Raw genomic sequence first — 17,342 nt, 5'->3', positions numbered from 1 at the left:
ATACCCGCGAGAGAGTATCTTCATTCCAAATCCTAGAACTCACCAAGTTCTCTGACCACAAACCGTGTTTCTGCAAACTAAAATGTAAAAGTGTTATCTCCGACGCGGAAGCGCTAACAGAAACCCTGGAAGATGCACCCCAAAAACATAAATGGAACGGGGCTGAAAATGAAGCGAACCGGTATCGCTATATTGCAGTACAAAATACCCCTCAGTTTGCAGACCAAATTGAAAGTATAATAGGAACTGAATGTTATAACAAAGAAGACGTGATACGTCTAAGTCAAGGTATTGTTAAGATTCTAAATGATGTTGCCGACAAAATTACTCCTAATAATAATACTAAACAAAATAGGAAAAAGCGCAAAAAATACCGAGGAAAAAAGGCTCGGATGAAACCCAAAGCACCCTGGTTTGATGCTGCGTGCATCAATAGCAAGCGAGAACTGAATCGTCTCTCCAAGTCATACGGAAAAAACCCGGCAAGCCAATACCTTAGAAACAGCTACTATGAGAAACGTCGTATTCACAGAAAACTCATCAAACTTAAGAAGTCATCCTTCTTTAAAGAACTGTGTAGTGATATTGAATCAGGTGACAATATTAATTGGGCAAGATTCAAGAAACTTAAAGAACTGAAGACAGAAGGTAGCAAACTTGACGTCTTTGACATGCTAAACTTCTGCAAATTCTTTAAAGATCTATATGGCAAACCTTCAATCGATGAAACTAGAATCGAGCAACTGCAGAACGGGATGACTAGGAGTAATTTGCAGTCGGAACTCTCTGAATCTCTCGATCAAAACATAACACACGAAGAACTCCTTAGATGCATCAACTCCCTTAAAAGAGGCAAAGCGGTTTCCGAGGATTGTGTCCTGAACGAATTTCTTAAATCTTCGAACATGAACATGCAGACCGCTATCTTACACTTGTTCAATCAGTGCCTCTCTTTTGGTGTCTACCCCTGGAGCACCTCAGTCGTAACCCCGCTGCACAAAAAAGGTAGTATATACGACCCAAACAACTACAGAGCAATTGCTGTTGCTAGTAATATCGGGAAGCTATTTTCTGGTATACTTCTACAGCGCCTGATCAGTTTCAGAAATCTTCCTTGTCCTGACACCTCGAATCAACTAGGGTTCTGCAAAGGAGCACAAACTGCTGACCATATGCTAACCCTTTCAACATGTGTAGAGAAGTATATATCAAAGAAGAAAGAGCGAGTCTACGCGTGCTTCGTCGACTATAATGCCAAAGCTTTCGACACAGTTTGCAGAGAAGCTCTCTTATACAAGATTTGGCACTTAGGAATACAAGGCCGATTCTTCAGCTGTTTGAAACACATGTATACTAACTCATCAGCGAAAATTAAACTCTTGAACAAACTGTCAGAAAGGATTGATGTTCTTTGTGGCACAGAACAGGGTCACCCAATGTCTCCTGAACTCTTTAAGATATTTATCCATCAGCTCTCTGAAGACCTTAACGAGCTGGAAGAAGTTGAAGTGCCTATCATCAATTCGACACGAGTAACTCACTTACTCTGGGCTAATGATCTAATACTGCTTGCCCTAAATTCGATGAGTCTCCAGAAAATGCTCTCGAATCCTACTGCCTTGAGTGGGGCTTGTCAGTTAACATATCTAAAACAGCTATCATGGTTTTCAACCGTGCTGGGAGGATACTAAAAGAAAGCAAAAACTTCACTTACGGCCAAATATCCATCTCCTCTGTCCGAGAATATACCTACCTCGGCATAACATTTACTCTTACTGGAAGTCTGAAGCTAGCACAAGTGAAATTGAAGCAGAAAGCTATCAGAAGCTACTTCTCACTCAAAAGTATGATTGACCTACAGTCAATTAAGAAAACTGTGATATTTAAGCTTTTCGACGCCTTAGTTCTCCCTATCGCCTCTTACGGTTGTCAGATATGGTTACCCCAGACCAAATTCACGACGGCATTCTCTTCCCGGAACAAGTTCCCTCAACTCAAGGAAATTGCCGAAGATCAGATCGAGAAAGTTCACCTCTCCTTCCTAAAGTGGACTATAAGCGTCGGCAAAAGAACCTCCAATGCAGGAGTGTGGGGCGATACGGGTCGATACCCTCTTGCTATTGAGGCCAGTCCCCAAGTATTTAACTATGTTCGAAGACTAGAAAGCATGGAAACTTCCGGATCGGACGCCCTTGTTCGACATGCTTTCACAGAACAAAAGAAAATGGGCCTATCATGGTACTCCGGCATTACGTCGATGAATCAATTTCTGGCAGAAACGAACGAAAGGCAACTATCACCCATTCAGAAACGAGATGTTCTCCGTTCTTGCTTTAGAACGCAATGGGATGAAGAGAGACAGCTCAACAGAAAACTTGGATTTTACAATTCGATTAAATCAAGTTTTGGTTGTGAAAAATACCTCTCTCTCTATCTTCCATATAACCAGTCAAAAAGACTAGCCCAAATAAGGACTAGCTCTCACCGCCTAAATATTGAAACGGGACGCCATGGACAAGTCAGAAGAAACAACATCCTAAATCGTATCTGTCCTACATGTTCCACTAAGGACAAGAACACTCTGGAGTACATGGCAGAGTTACCCTTCTTTGATCCCATAATTGAAGATGAGGTTCATGTGCTTAGAACCTGCCCCCTCTACCAAGACAACAGGGACCGCCTTAGCCCTGAAGCTAAAACCAACCTCTTCGAGGGAATGGATCTCATATTCACTCAACCAAAGCTTTTAAGAGAGATTGCTAAATTCTTAGTTAATATAGATGTACTACGTTTCCCGAGAGACTTAGCTTAAATTATGATATTTGTTTCTTCACGGTTTTCGTATCTGATTTCTAGGTTATGATTTCATTCTTGTATTGTCAAGCCAGGAGTGTTAGGGCTTCTCTTGACCAATTAACGTTTAATCCGTTTTAATCCGTTTGTATAAAAAAATTATTTGACGTCATAAACACCCCTTGATGACGTCATCAAGTTAACCGTTTTAAAAACTTGATTTTTGACAAAGTAATCACTTTTAAAATCGATTTTACACCATTAAGAATTAATTTTATTCAAGATTTGTGGACATATTGAAGTTAGATAATTGTTTAAGCATTCTGAAAATCTACCGGAAAGTTTTTCTACCTTGCTCCTTCATAAAGATATTCGTCATTGAAGTTTGTGCTTTTTTGAAGAATTATTTTATAAAAACGTCAATTTTGCGATTTAGTATTCTCTGGTGTTGGGCGATGCCTTGGGTTGTGGAGCTCAGTTCTGCTTTCTATAGGTATAAATTGTGCATTAGGCTAGTTTTAAAGTTGAAAATCGAAAAGTTGCACACGTGGGGACACGCCCAAATTGATAGAAAATTGCTAAAATCACTGAAAATTGCTGTTTTCGTCATTTTCTGTCAACTATAGAATGCCGTTGCGATTACAGTTCTATTTGAAATACTTTGAAACTTTGCATGCTTATCAAAATATATATAAAACACCAACATGAAAAAATTTACGGCGATTCAGTATTGGATGAGCACGCAACGACCGCTCAAAGTTTGCACGTGCGAAAGGTGAGAATTTTGCTCATTCGTGATTTCCAACAAATTCTGCTTTGCCACGACAGTTTAATGTCATTATATATGAATTTAATGCCAACTTGAATGAGTATAAAGTGGCATATTCAGTCAGTGATCGACTGATATGCTTACCTAAACACAAGAAAATGTTTTTAAAGGAAAAATTTCGAAATCGTTGAAACTTCTTCCTTATTGTTGAAGATATCAGTTTATATTTTGTATTTCAACTATATAAAATTAAAGTACCCTGACATTATAATCAAAAATAGATGATATTTGACCAAAACCCATAATCATGGGTAGAGTGGACCGCTGCCAGTGTCTCTCTTTCCCAAACAAAAGGAAATGATATTAATTTGATTGACCGTTCTCAAATGCAAAATGATACCGAGAATGAAATCGGTCGCTCGCTTTTCCCATTCATTTACAATTGTAATACATTAAAAAGAACTACCCGAAGGCAGCTGTACTCGGCAATAAAGTTTCAATAAACTTCAGCTAATTCAATAAGTAATAACTACCACCCCTACCCCGAAATACTAGGGATCGACCCGAACGCAACCCAAAAAGATTTTTACAGCATCTGATTGATGTAATCAATCGAAACTTATTACAATTCGTAAGCCGTGAATGAATGGGAAAAGCGAGCGACCGATTTCATTCTCGGTATCATTTTGCATTTGAGAACGGTCAATCAAATTAATATCATTTCCTTTTGTTTGGGAAAGAGAGACACTGGCAGCGGTCCACTCTACCCATGATTATGGGTTTTGGTCAAATTACTAATAGTAATTACTATTAGCAAAATAACATGTTCGTTCACATATTACGTAAGCATTTTTTGTCAATTTTCGGCTGTCTCTGTTACACTTACTGGGCCGCGCTCAGCCTGTCATTCCGCCGAATCTCTATTCGGTTTATGAACATAATAGCCTGAGGTCCCCAGGTAACTGTCTCTGTTGTCTGTAACACTAACAGTAACAGCCACGTCACACTTTGAATATGTCTATTGTGAAGAAACTTTGCTATCGCAAGCTTTGCAAATCCCCTCTTTATATTAATATAATAGTCGGATCCCAACCGTTCTAAAAGGCTATCTCGTTAGCTTTTCGTGTTAAAAGCGATTTCTCAACGGCTATCACCTCTCTAGATGATTTTTAAAACATTTGGACACTATTGCATTTTTGAAAAAAATGCAATAGGGGTGTTTTCGGCCACACCCTTTTTCAGGGTTTCGCGGTAAGTCGAATTTTTGTATTTCAGCCCAGGAAGGTCTTAAAGACTGTTCTGATACACCAAAATGTGCCTAATAGCCGCATTTATGTACAAATTATGAAGCAACATATACCTTTAAATGCTTCGTTTCGGAAATATGGCCGAAAAACGGTTTTTGGCTAGACGCAGTTCATAATTTCCGTGATTTTTGGCATTTCCGCCTAGGAAGATCGTAGAGACTATTCCGATAACCTAAAATGTACACAATGACCACATTAATATACAACTTATGAAGCAACATATACCCTAAAAGGCTTATTTTCGGAAATGTGGCTGAAAAACGGATTTTTGCCGAGGGAAAAATGACAATATTCACAAATGGGCTATTGGACTGTTAACTAGAAAAGTCTTAAAGACTCATGAGCAACATAGCATTTGTAACAAGATGTAAGATGACTCACTTTGTGTCCAGAAACACCTACAAAAATTGGAGAATGATCTACTCTATTGGGCATCTCTCTTAATGGGCCAGGCCAGCAGCATATTTGTCTTACGAAAGGGTAATTTTTCAAAATTACGGTTTCTTAAGGTCAAAGGGTCGGCTGCTAACAGCAAATTGTTTGCAATTGCCGACCCATGCACATCATATAGTTATACTGACAAACGCTCACTTTAGGAGTCATCAGCAAATAAGTTTAACTAGTACTACTGCATGATTTGTGAAAACTCCAACAATTAATTTTCATTGGCACCAATTTAAATAGAATGTGTGCCAGACCAAAATTCAACTTCAAACTTTTTATTTATTCATGCCATGAAACCATGATATATGTACCAAAATAAATCGGCACTGGATCCGGGCCAGACTGTTGCTTGACCGCTGACCAGTACCCCACTTTATAATTATGATTGATTTCGCTGCCTCGACCAATATTGGTCTGTAATCCCTGGATTGAGATCTGTTGGCTGCAGTTTAATTTATCTAATTTCCTATAATACCGCAGTGGTTTGGTTCCCACTTCAGAATGACCCCATATTCTTTTTTTTAGTCGCATAGATTTTCCCATCGTATGATATTGCGTGTCATTCCCTCGTTTTTAATCAAATGGTGACTGGTTTAGTGGTTAGTTCTTCTGTTATTACAGCTGTGAACTGCCTCGAGATCTTTTCTGGGGCATGGGCTATATATATTATATATATATAACAGAAGGTCTCGAGATGCTGATTTAGCTATTTAGGTTACACATGTGAAATTTTTCCAGCTTTGGGCAAAGTGGACTCTTATTTAGAGCGGGGAGGGGATCTTAATGACCAATATCTGAACGATCTCTTACTTACGGGACACTACGGATCTCGGGCTTAATAGCTGGTTTTTAATGAGAGGCTGGAGTCTGGACCTAGATGGTCAACGTGAGGATAGCATGAGGATTCAGGATGCTCTGCTCATGGGGTTTTGTAACCCCGAAAGCTGGTATATCTTATCTCAATTAACCTTGGTTACATCCCGTGCTGTTTCGAATATATAATTAGATTTATACTAGGTCCAATATCAAGCAAAAAGTCTGATCTCCGATAGTGATGTTACACTTACATGATTTCCGACGCGAGGATCTCCGAAGTCCGATCTTAAAGTTGGATCTCAGAGCCAAAAAGAAGAACCTAAGCCTTGGTTCCTCTCTTTGAGAGTCAAACAGGACGGTGTTATCAACTCAAACTCGGATTCGTAGCACAATTGAAAAACCAAAGAATTAAATTCTTAATGAATTTCCCGACATCCTAAAATTAATACCAGGTCGTATTCGATTCAGTTGCCCAGACTCCAGTAGGTTACTTGAAGACTTAAGTTCCTTGACTAGTTGGATTTTTCCCATATCATGCAGTTGTTATCTACTAATCACTCCTAAACTGAGCGTTTTAAAGTCGAATCTCGAACCCTGCCATTCGGCCAAGAAATCTTAATCTGAAGTTCTAGAATTACAGTTCTAATGTTCTATTACTAATGTATTAGCGCCCTAGATAAGATGTCGAGGCAGCTGCAATAACAAAAGAGACAGCCAGTAACCAATTGATAAAAAAACGAGGGAATGACACACATTATCATACGATGGGAAAATCTATGCGAACCAAATCACTGCAGCTGCGGTATTATTATTATGGTAAATGAGCTAAATTAAACTGCAGCCAACAGATCTCAATCCAGGGATTATAGACCAATGGTTGATGGACTAGACAGACTTATATTGGTCGAGGCAGTGAAGTCAATTATAATTATAAAGTGGGGTACTGGTCATGGTGGTCAATCGACAGTCTGGCCCGGATCCAGTGCCGAATTATTTTAGGTCCGGTATTCTTAGTACATATCATGGTTTCATGGAATTAGGAATAAATAAATCAAAAGTTGAACTTTTGTCATAACATTTTGGCTATAACATTGGTGCCAATGAAAATTAATTGTTGTCCAGTTTTCACAAATCTTGAGTCGGTAATTGCAAACAATTTGCTGTTAGCAGCCGACCCTTTGACCTTAAGAAACCGTAATTTTGAAAAATTGCCCTTTCGTAAGACACAATTATATGCTGCTGGCCTGGCCCATTAAGAGATATGCCCAATAAAGTAGATCATTCTCCAATTTTTGCAGGTGTTTCTGGACACAAAGTGAGTCATCTTACATCTTGTTACAAATGCTATGTTGCTCATGAGTCTTTAAGACTTTTCTAGTAAACAGTCCGATAGCCCATTTGTGAATATTGTCATTTTTCCCTCGGCAAAAATCCGTTTTTCAGCCACATTTCCGAAAATAAGCCTTTTAGGGTATATGTTGCTTCATAAGTTGTATATTAATGTGGTCATTGTGTACATTTTAGGTTATCGGAATAGTCTCTACGATCTTCCTAGGCGGAAATGCCAAAAATCACGGAAATTATGAACTGCGTCTAGCCAAAATCCGTTTTTCGGCCATATTTCCGAAACGAAGCATTTTAAGGTATATGTTGCTTCATAATTTGTATATAAATATGACTATTAGGCACATTTTGGTGTATCGGAATAGTCTTTAAGACCTTCCTGGGCTGAAATACAAAAATTCGACTTACCGCGAAACCCTGAAAAAGGGTGTGGCCGAAAACACCCCTATTGCATTTTTTTCAAAAATGGAATAGTGTCCAAATGTTTTAAGAATCATCTAGAGAGGTGATAACCGTTGAGAAATCGCTTTTAACACGAAAAGCTAACGAGATTACGTTTCGTCTCTGACTATAATGTCTAACTGAAACTCTAAGCTAACCTATGTAATCTGAACGATCCCTAATTCTGAATGTGGCCAGAGGCCTTAAGTATATTTATTGCACTAAAATAAACATTTATCTTAGTCACATTTTGGTTCATGCTTGAAGTCTGTATCTCAATCAGGTCGAAAAGGGCGTGATTCCGAGAAATGCCCCACTGGTGAAAATGTTTACCCGAGTAATTAGTATTATTTAGGGTCATATAAATCGCGCGATCGGATTACATCGAAAAACTTCGCGGACGTCCCAATGTGTGTGGGAATTTTGTCAGTTCCACGATTATTATTATTAATACCCTCGATCATGTCTCGTTTTTTAATTAACTCAAACTGACACGCGCGGTATTTGGTTTTGGGTCCCAAAAATGTGACCTCCGTCATTTATGCAGCCAGTGCTGCAGAAACCCATCATATTCATAACGAAGCCGTCAGTTTTGTCCATCCCTGCCGCTGCCATTCTGCCAATATTATAATGGGCTAACAGACCTCGCTGGACGCTGCCAAAACAATTCCCATCGTAAACAGTAAACTGGTATGCGAAACTTGTGCACTGTAAGTTTAACGTTAAAATCTGAATTACATTTTTATTTACTTTTTCTCGATAACGGACTTACTGGGCGGCGCTCAGCCTGTCAATCAGCTGCATCTAGTTCTACAATATGTTTATGAACAGAAAGGGCAAAAGCTTGAGCTGTCCCCAGGACAGCCAGGTAATAACGGACAAGCATTGAGTACACTATCAGTATCAGTATCATAGCCTGTCGTTTGATGTCATATTCACTATTTCAATTTGCAATTGCTGGACGGTACTCAGCCTGTCATTCCGCATAACGCTCATGTAGAAATGAGCATTATGGTATTTATTAGATGTACCAATGCTATTCATTTCACATTTAGGCTGTCCAATGTCCACAATTGTAATTGTATCAAATGTCTTGTTCAACTCTGCGTCTAGTCATGACTACAATAACACTCACCCATATCACATGCGCTTCGTCAAATCATAGATACCCAATACTGTAATGATATTTTACACAATGTTAGACCAATGTACTGTGCAACACCTTTTCTATTTTCAACCTCATTGTCTGATCGATGAATCTAGTAGTGAAATAATTGTAATTCGAACGACATTGAATATTGAATATCCACTTGGTCGATTTTATTTTACTTTTATAACACTTCTCCAACCGTTCTATCAATAATTTTCTATACCATGTGTACTGCCTTCGTCAAATTCCAATGATACCACTAGTCACTACTATTACTAATAGTTGCACTACTATTGAAAGAACTACTACCAATTACAATGATAAATTAGTCGCAGTACTAAACGATATTTTCAAAATTCAAATGTTTTGTCGGTCTTGATTTAAACGTTGGTGTTGTATTTCTTAAACATTTTGGTAATAAGATCGGTTGACCACGATTATTATAACTTTTATGAGTAAGGCATCAAATAAACCTCTGGCTGATCTACATCATAAATATTGTCTCCATTAAATGACAATTGTTGTCTAACGTTTTGTTAACTTGTTAATGAGAAGGAATAATGACATTCTTGGACATTACATGGTTTACGTAAGTACATGGTTTATTTCAGTTTTTATGCTATCCTGTTTTGGAAGATTATGGTCCAGAATATATACATGATACAGTGTAATACAGCTGCATGATTGAAAGTATTTCTAATATTGGATAGGGCCTGCGTTTGTTTTTTTGAAAAGTTCTTGATTAAATACTGCAGAGTGTGTGAATAGTAGTACTTCACAGTCGGTCACATTTGTTTAGGAATTAACTTTTCCTCCCACTGATCCACTAACAATAAGATTTGCATGTTGTGTTAAGTTTTAAATATAGTTGCCCCTGTTCACGAAATAAAATGTAACTTCCAACTAGTCGGAATTTGGCCCCTGTCTTCTCCTATTACTTCACGATCGGTTAATTACATACGTTCACATTTCACATTATAAACGAGTTTAAGTTTCCTTATCTATAAATCTTACTGAATTGATAAAGTTATAACATTCCATAAATTTCGTCCTAAAACTAATACATTACGTGTAGGGCAAATGTTTTGCGAAATCGAGTTTGACATAGTTTCCGTGTAAAAAGTAGATTAAGTACTAGGACTTGTGTGTTGTTTATTGTTTCGTTTTTGACTTTGATGCTAGTTCGTGTAAAAGTTTCATTCTAAGTGGAAACGACCAACCAATTACCTGCTTTAAAGTACAGGGTGGGCCAAAAGTCAGTGGGCATACGTTGGCCTTAATAGCTCCGCAGTGTTTTATATTTGAGAGCTGTTGCTTTGCAGATGGCATACTGTATTTACTGGTTCGAGGATTTCGTCGTCAAAATTTGAAAATTCGAATATTTTAGACCACGCCCATTCAATATTAAAACACCTATATTGTTTTCTCTGAACATGCTGAATGCCTATTTTTTTCAGAGACGGTAGATTATTAAGTGTTGCATATGATCTGAAAACATGAGGCAAAACGGATTAGAAGTGACGAAGTTATCAAGCATTTTCTGTATCTCGTTAACAACATTGACTGGGTGATTATGTGACACCGTGACACGACACCTTAACTGGGCACCCTTAACAATTCCCATAATGTTTAACGAGGTGGTTAACGGGGTCACCTAATCACGTGATTAGCTAAACCAATCACTTGATCACACGTATAAATGAATAAACTCGTTATGCTTCATATCTCTGTCATCTGAGAAGTTACAGTTCTAATTTTTTCAGGACAAACGTAATTCGAATGGCCAAACACAATTCAATAAAATTTAGCTCGATTCGACTATCAAAACTATCAAATAAATGCAAAAATGAACCTTCATTCGAAAAAAATGAACTCTAATATTTATCGATTTGACAAATTCCTCGAACCAGTGGTGGAAGTAAGTCATACCAGAAACAATTATTTCAATTGGGCACTCAGTGACTGAGCTATTAAGGCCAACGTAGGCCCACTGACTTTTGGCCCACCCTGTATATTTATATAGGCGTGTTTATTAATGGCTGTGTTTTCAAGATCCAAAGATGCCTGAAGATAAAGAAGGTAATTTAATGACAATAGCTACCCATTAATATTATATAAGTAACAAAAGCTATTATTAACCTGTCCCCCTTTAATTCGATCCCACAAACACATACCGCTCTTTGTGTCTAACTCTTAACATAATTGTGTATAATAATAAAATGAGAAAGTCTCACGTTTGCGCATCATGTCAAAGATCACTGTCAAATTTTTGTCTGTATGTTAACTGTACGTCAGCCGTACGTAAACCACTCGTCCACTCAACCGTGTACTAACCGTGTACTAACCGTGTACTAACCGTGTACTAACCGTGTATTAACCGTGTGGCGTGTGTTTGTGTATTAATCGTACATGAACTGATTTTTATATATATTTAACTGTGTGTCAATCGTGCGTAAAGTGTCCATCGAAAAATTTGCAAGCCGTTTTTTATGAGTTGCTCGGGGACCTCAGGCTTACTTGTCTTACAAAATTGAAGATTTGGTGGAGCCGGAGGGAGAGGATGGCGCTGTCCAGCAGGGACGTAGCCAGGATTTTTCTTTGAGGGGGGGCTGTCGGCGAGCGAAGCGAGCCGACGCGTCCAATCAAGCTGCGCAGCGAGCGAAGCGAGCAAGCTGTGGCAGGGGTCTGGGGGCGCAGCCCCCAGCGGGGTCCAGGGGCGGAGCCCCTTGGCGGGGGCTAGGGGGGGCGCAGCCCCCCGGAAATTTTTTGCGAAACAGGGTGTTTTAGACGACATTTGGCATTAAAGAAATTTGTAGGACAGCAATAAACTGGGATTGAAAAGAATCAAGTACTCACGTAAATTTGGTAACTTCACAACAGCAATCTGCATTCTCCAATCAGAATTTACGACTTACTCAGGCCTCATCGTCTTAAGATTTTTACATTTCCTACGGTCTAGGGGACACTATTGACTATAATTATAGAAGTCTTCTAGAATGTTTGCTTGGATTTAATGACATATATTTACTAAACCACAGTTCAAATCTTTGACTGACTGCAGTCATAAACACAGCCCAGTTACCAGGCGACCATGGGGACTAGGGGGCTTATCTTTTTTCTGGGGTTCGATTTTTTCCGGGGGGGGGGGGGGGCTCCCGCCCCCCTAGCCCCCCCCCTGGCTACGTGCCTGCTGTCCAGTAATTTATGAGTCACCGATTTCCATTGATCGTCCATACATATATCTCCAATCTGTATTTAATGAGCGATGAATTTATTTTCATTGTTTTATACACATTTTAAGTAATGAGCATCAATGCAAATAAAATCAGTAAAACTACAGTTAAACTGGGGGTGGACAGTTTATGTCTTTCCGTTTAAGGGGAGATACACCAAAAACGTTTTTGCCCCGAACATCAATTTTATTTTATATTATGGTTAAATAGACAAAAAAAATAAGATTGCACACCTTCAAAATTTTTTAAAAATATTCCCTCATCGAGAAAAAAAATATTTTTCTTTTTCGAAAATTTTTAAAATTTGGAGAAGTCTACCACTGTAATACCGATAGTTCGGCCAGTTTAAAAGTTTTTTGGCTGATTTTTTTACTGAACATTCCTTACACTCCGTACAAGACAACCCTTTAGAGGATTATATAATAGAACAATAAATGACCAAGTTACAGACCGAACAAGGTAAAAAAAGAAAAATTGGGATTTTTGCCTACCACCAAAGTTGTACATTTTACCACTCGCCCAGGTCATCAGATATCGCTTCTAAAATTCTTGTGAGTGTAGCTGATGATCATATCAAACTTTTTGGAACAGGATTTCTCTCAGTTTTGAGTTTTAAGGTATGAAATGTGCCCTAAACATGACAGACTTCTCCAAATTTTAAAAATTTTCGAAAAAGAAAAATATCTTTTTTCTCGATGAGGGAATATTTTTAAAAATTTTTGAAGGTGTGCAATCTTATTCTTTTTGTCTATTTAACCATAATATGAAATAAAATCGATGTTCGGAGCAAAAACGTTTTTGGTGTATCTCCCCTTAAGGTCTGATCCAAAATTATTCTACTGCGAACTCATGTCTAGGATATGGTAACTTTTTAATGTCTGTCAAATTTAATTTCTATCATCGGAATAAAGTCAATAAACTATAAGTGTATCATTGAATCAATGAAAAAAGTTATTATAAAATTTAAATATTCTTAGTATCACATTATGGCATTGTCATTTTCTTGATCTTCGGCTTCCTCGTTCACTTCTTCAGAGTTAGTATCTACCTACACATATGTAAAAGCTTACATGAAATGCAGGAACGAGGTGGTCTAATAAAAACAAAATGGTTTTCAAAAAGCGGGCATTTCTGATGGCGATGCTTTATAGTTTAAGCACGGAATATTTGATGCACGAAAACCTATTGGACAGAGATGACCTGTGATATGCTCATCAAATCTGGTCATATTTTGTATCTGTTCTTTTTACACAACTTTCTTAATCATAGACACTGATATATGACAGATATTTTGACACATAACTGCTCAACGACTGCTTTTCTTGCTAACTGTACGACAAATTTATTTACAAATTATCTGCTCAAATTTTAAAAACGCCAAAAAAAGATGAACAAATTTGGATTTTTAATGGTTTTGAATGCCTTCGAGTGTTCATTTTAATGTCCGTTCATAATTATGTCCGTTCATTTAATGTCCGGTAAAATAAGGTCCGATAAGGTAGTCAGTTTGAGTTAGGGACTCTGGAAATGTAAAACAAGAACTAATAGTAATTGTAAACTGACCCACTAAAAAGTCTTAAACCATTTTTAAAATGTAGTGTTGAACGTATCGAAAATTATTTTTAGGAGTTGCTCGAGAATTTTACTAGTAGTAAATTAAACACCGTTTATATCGTTTATGCTTAGTCTGGAGAAGAATATATTAAAGTTTAGTTGCCGAATTATTAATCGGAAAATATAGTCGTAAACATTGCTATATTTGCATTATTTCCAGTAGTGGGCGGACACTATCAGCAAAAGAGTCGGTCATCCTTGTCATAAAATGTATTCATCTATTACGTATCATGCAGACAATACCTGTGCATGAATTGTATCTTCCATTCACACGGTGCACAGCTATATAAGTTATTGATCATCGGTTAGTTTTATCATTGTTCATTAGTATGCTGTGCGTCTATCTTTGTTGTCTCTGAAGAAAAACGAATATTTTTTTCGTTTTACAAAATTCTTATCTCCTTCCAGCCTTACTATTTTTGAAACTACTCTTATATTGACTTGAAAAATTCGACAGAGGTTTGCAATTGCATGTCAGAGTTGGTTTTAGTGCGAGGTGATCATGTCGATATTGGACTGCTTCTCTCACAAAGGCTCCAGGACTATGAGTATGGACAATGGGCCGGACAAGTTCGAACGAGTTCAGAAGAGCCAAATCCAGTTAGTGGACAAGTTTAAGAACAGTGAAAAGATTGAGAAGATTGACAGAAGTCTAGTTTACAAGATGAACTCTGAAAATGAAATAAAGGTAAATATCGCCAAACTTTCAATATTCTTTGTATTGATCTTATAATGTATAATGACGTTATAGGTGCAGTATTTAAACAATCTGCTATTGCTTTATTTTCTATGTCAATGTCATTAAGTTGGTTGATCAGTGTATTGGATTTCTAGACTATTCTACATTTGATTTTAGCATAAAACATAAGTTACTGGTATTTGGTTATCCGTATCTATTAAAGTCCGAGTAGCCGTCGTGTTGTGGTTTATCAGAGCGACTCTTTACCTACAAGGCAACTGTTTTTACTAATTGTAGAGAGAAATCTCAAGCCGCCAAAGAGTTTCTGATTTCTTAGTCTAACTGTCTAAGAGAGAGATTGACTTCCGACAAAGAAAGAGTACAAGAATCAGTGCGGACAGTGATATCGAAAAGGGAAGAAACAGTGATACTGACGACTCAGTCAGAGAGATTGACGTTGATGCAGCGACTTGGAGTTGGAACCAACTGACCAACTCCTACGCAGTACTTCAGACGGGCCCGGATCTCCGAACAACGCGGTAAGGAACGAGATTACCAGATATTTGAAGGACAAGCCCCAGAGACGTAATCCCCTGGAGTTCTGGCGGAAAATCACAAAATTCGGCATTTTAACCGGAACCGGGATTACTGGCCCCGGACAATTTTTACCGGGACCGGGATTAAGCTGGGATCCCGGTCGAACCTTGTATATGGGTTCTGTTGGAAGCTTCTTTTAGAAGCTTCTTTTAGAAGCTTCCTTCCGGAAGGAAGTTTTTTATCTGTGATTGATCAAATTAGAAGAAGAACAAAACATGTCTAGTCAGGTCAATCGTCATACTCATAAAACAATTAAAAACTTGACAGAAGTTTCTCAGACAGGAGTTTCTCAGGTTTATAATGATTAATGAGTTGGTGTGTGAATAAAGCTACGAGTACAATTTGTCTACTGTTTCGAGTCATTGTTACCTTGATTAGTACCACATGAGTACCGGCGAGCACCACCGTCACTGTCAGCCATTATATCCCCTTTACTATTTATTTTATTCACTTTGATCATAGCGCAACTCTAGATTTCAAGTTGGTTTTAGTGCGAGGTGATCATGTCGATATTGGACTGCCTCTCTCACAAAGGCTCCAGGACTAATAACTGTGAGTATGGACAATGGGCCGGAAAAATTCGAACAAGTACACAAGAGTAAACTCCAGTTAGTGAAGTTTAAGGTAAAAAATGCAAAGATACCCACTTTTCATGGCAGTTAAACATTGTTATCTTGACGAGGAGATAATTCAAAGTACAGTTAAACCCCGATTTACTGCGGGTGCTAACAACCCGCGGTAAATCGGGGTTTTGGTTGTTGGGGTTCAAAATTGGCCAAAAAGGTTGGGATTGCACTCAGTAACTTAATAGTATCAACATGTTAGAAATTCAATCAAATTCTTGCTTTCTTTGCAGTTTGTAGTACATCGCAAATCGTATCGAAATCTGTAATTACTAGCTATCAGTATCAAAATCTGTATGTTAAGATCGGAACAGATCACATATTTCCCCTGTAGCACGAACTGACCCTTCTCAAACACAGTGGTGCCCTGTCATAGGAGTACTGTCAAGCATCACAGCAGCAAAGGCATTATACGAGAACATGGTCACGTGATTCAATGAGCAGTGTGGCGCACGAGCTTGCGTATTGCTCATCTATATAAGCACTGCAGCAAGGGATCTCGTATCAAGTCAATCTATCCCAAGTCAATATATCCATATTTAGTCTGTACATCAGCCGTACATCATGAAGCGATCTAATTCCACTATATCTACCGGAGAATCTCCTTCCTCTAATCGAAAACCTCTAACCATCGGACAGAAGAGAGAAGTGATAAAAATGTTGAAGAGCGGTAAATCCTCCTCTTCAGTTGCCCTACACTTTGGAATCGGTGAGACAACTGTTCGAAACATCGGGGTTTTACTGTATAGGTTTAACTTTAACGTTATGTTCGTTATTCATTTTACTTATCTTCACTTAGTTCACTATTAGTATTACATCGTGGACGTCCTCCTTAGTTCTTGGCTGAGCTGAGATCCGTCAAGATTTGATTTCGTCCATCAAATGTTCGTATTTTCTCGTCCCATTACTTTTTGCGTGACGTGATATAAAACCCTTTACATCGAAAGGGTCTTAGGTCAGATGGTGAATACCGAGATATGAGTGAGTGAGTGTGTGTCAGGAGCATGATTGCGTACAACATGTGCATAAGTTCAGACTGCAGCTTTTAAACTTCAAGCAGTATATGATATTATAAATTATAATAATTATATCAAGCACGAATGTACAATATTACATGAATGGCAGATCACTTTTTTAATTGGTCCAATTTATCGCAACAATTCAAGCGGTATACCATGAAAAAACTATCCATAAAACTTTAATTAGATCATAAGCACAGAGGAAAGCTGAAGAGGCGTATCAAATAAAATACAAATAAAGTTATCACTTATTATACACCACATTGCTGCATATCATTCAATAAAAAACAGCGAGAACTCAGATCAAAAGAAGGCTTTTGAGACTGAGAGTGATTGTATCATTTGGGAAATAAACAGATCATCTTATTCATAAAATTATGTGTTCTCTGGCATGGACATTGTCCATTGGACAATGGGAACTGTAATTTATAAATTGCATTACATTAGTTCAGCGTATCTCCCTTTACATAGTTTACAACATCATTTGTGTATCTGGTCATTTTGTCTCCAATA

General features: G+C 38.0%; 1 protein-coding gene across 4 annotated transcripts in view; it reads left to right on the top strand.

Annotated features, from left to right (window-relative positions):
* The first annotated feature begins 11,077 nt into the window (after positions 1 to 11,077).
* LOC134815034 (uncharacterized) overlaps positions 11,078 to 17,342 on the top strand; it is a 30,311-nt gene continuing 24,046 nt past the window's right edge. For 3 of the 4 annotated variants that reach the window (XM_063823485.1, XM_063823545.1, XM_063823495.1), the window contains exon 1: positions 14,225 to 14,599. In XM_063823485.1, coding sequence (XP_063679555.1) covers positions 14,414 to 14,599 — 186 coding nt within the window. In that variant the 5' untranslated portion in view covers positions 14,225 to 14,413. Of the gene's footprint in view, positions 11,144 to 14,224; positions 14,600 to 17,342 lie in introns of those variants that run through there. The other variant, XM_063823519.1, reaches the window with a different exon arrangement.

The sequence above is a fragment of the Bolinopsis microptera genome, chromosome 1 (genome assembly GCF_026151205.1).
Source record: "Bolinopsis microptera isolate Bmic1 chromosome 1, MBARI_Bmic_1.0, whole genome shotgun sequence".
NCBI classification, from domain to species: Eukaryota; Metazoa; Ctenophora; class Tentaculata; order Lobata; family Bolinopsidae; genus Bolinopsis; species Bolinopsis microptera.
This window is presented reverse-complemented; position numbering and strand designations above follow the sequence as displayed.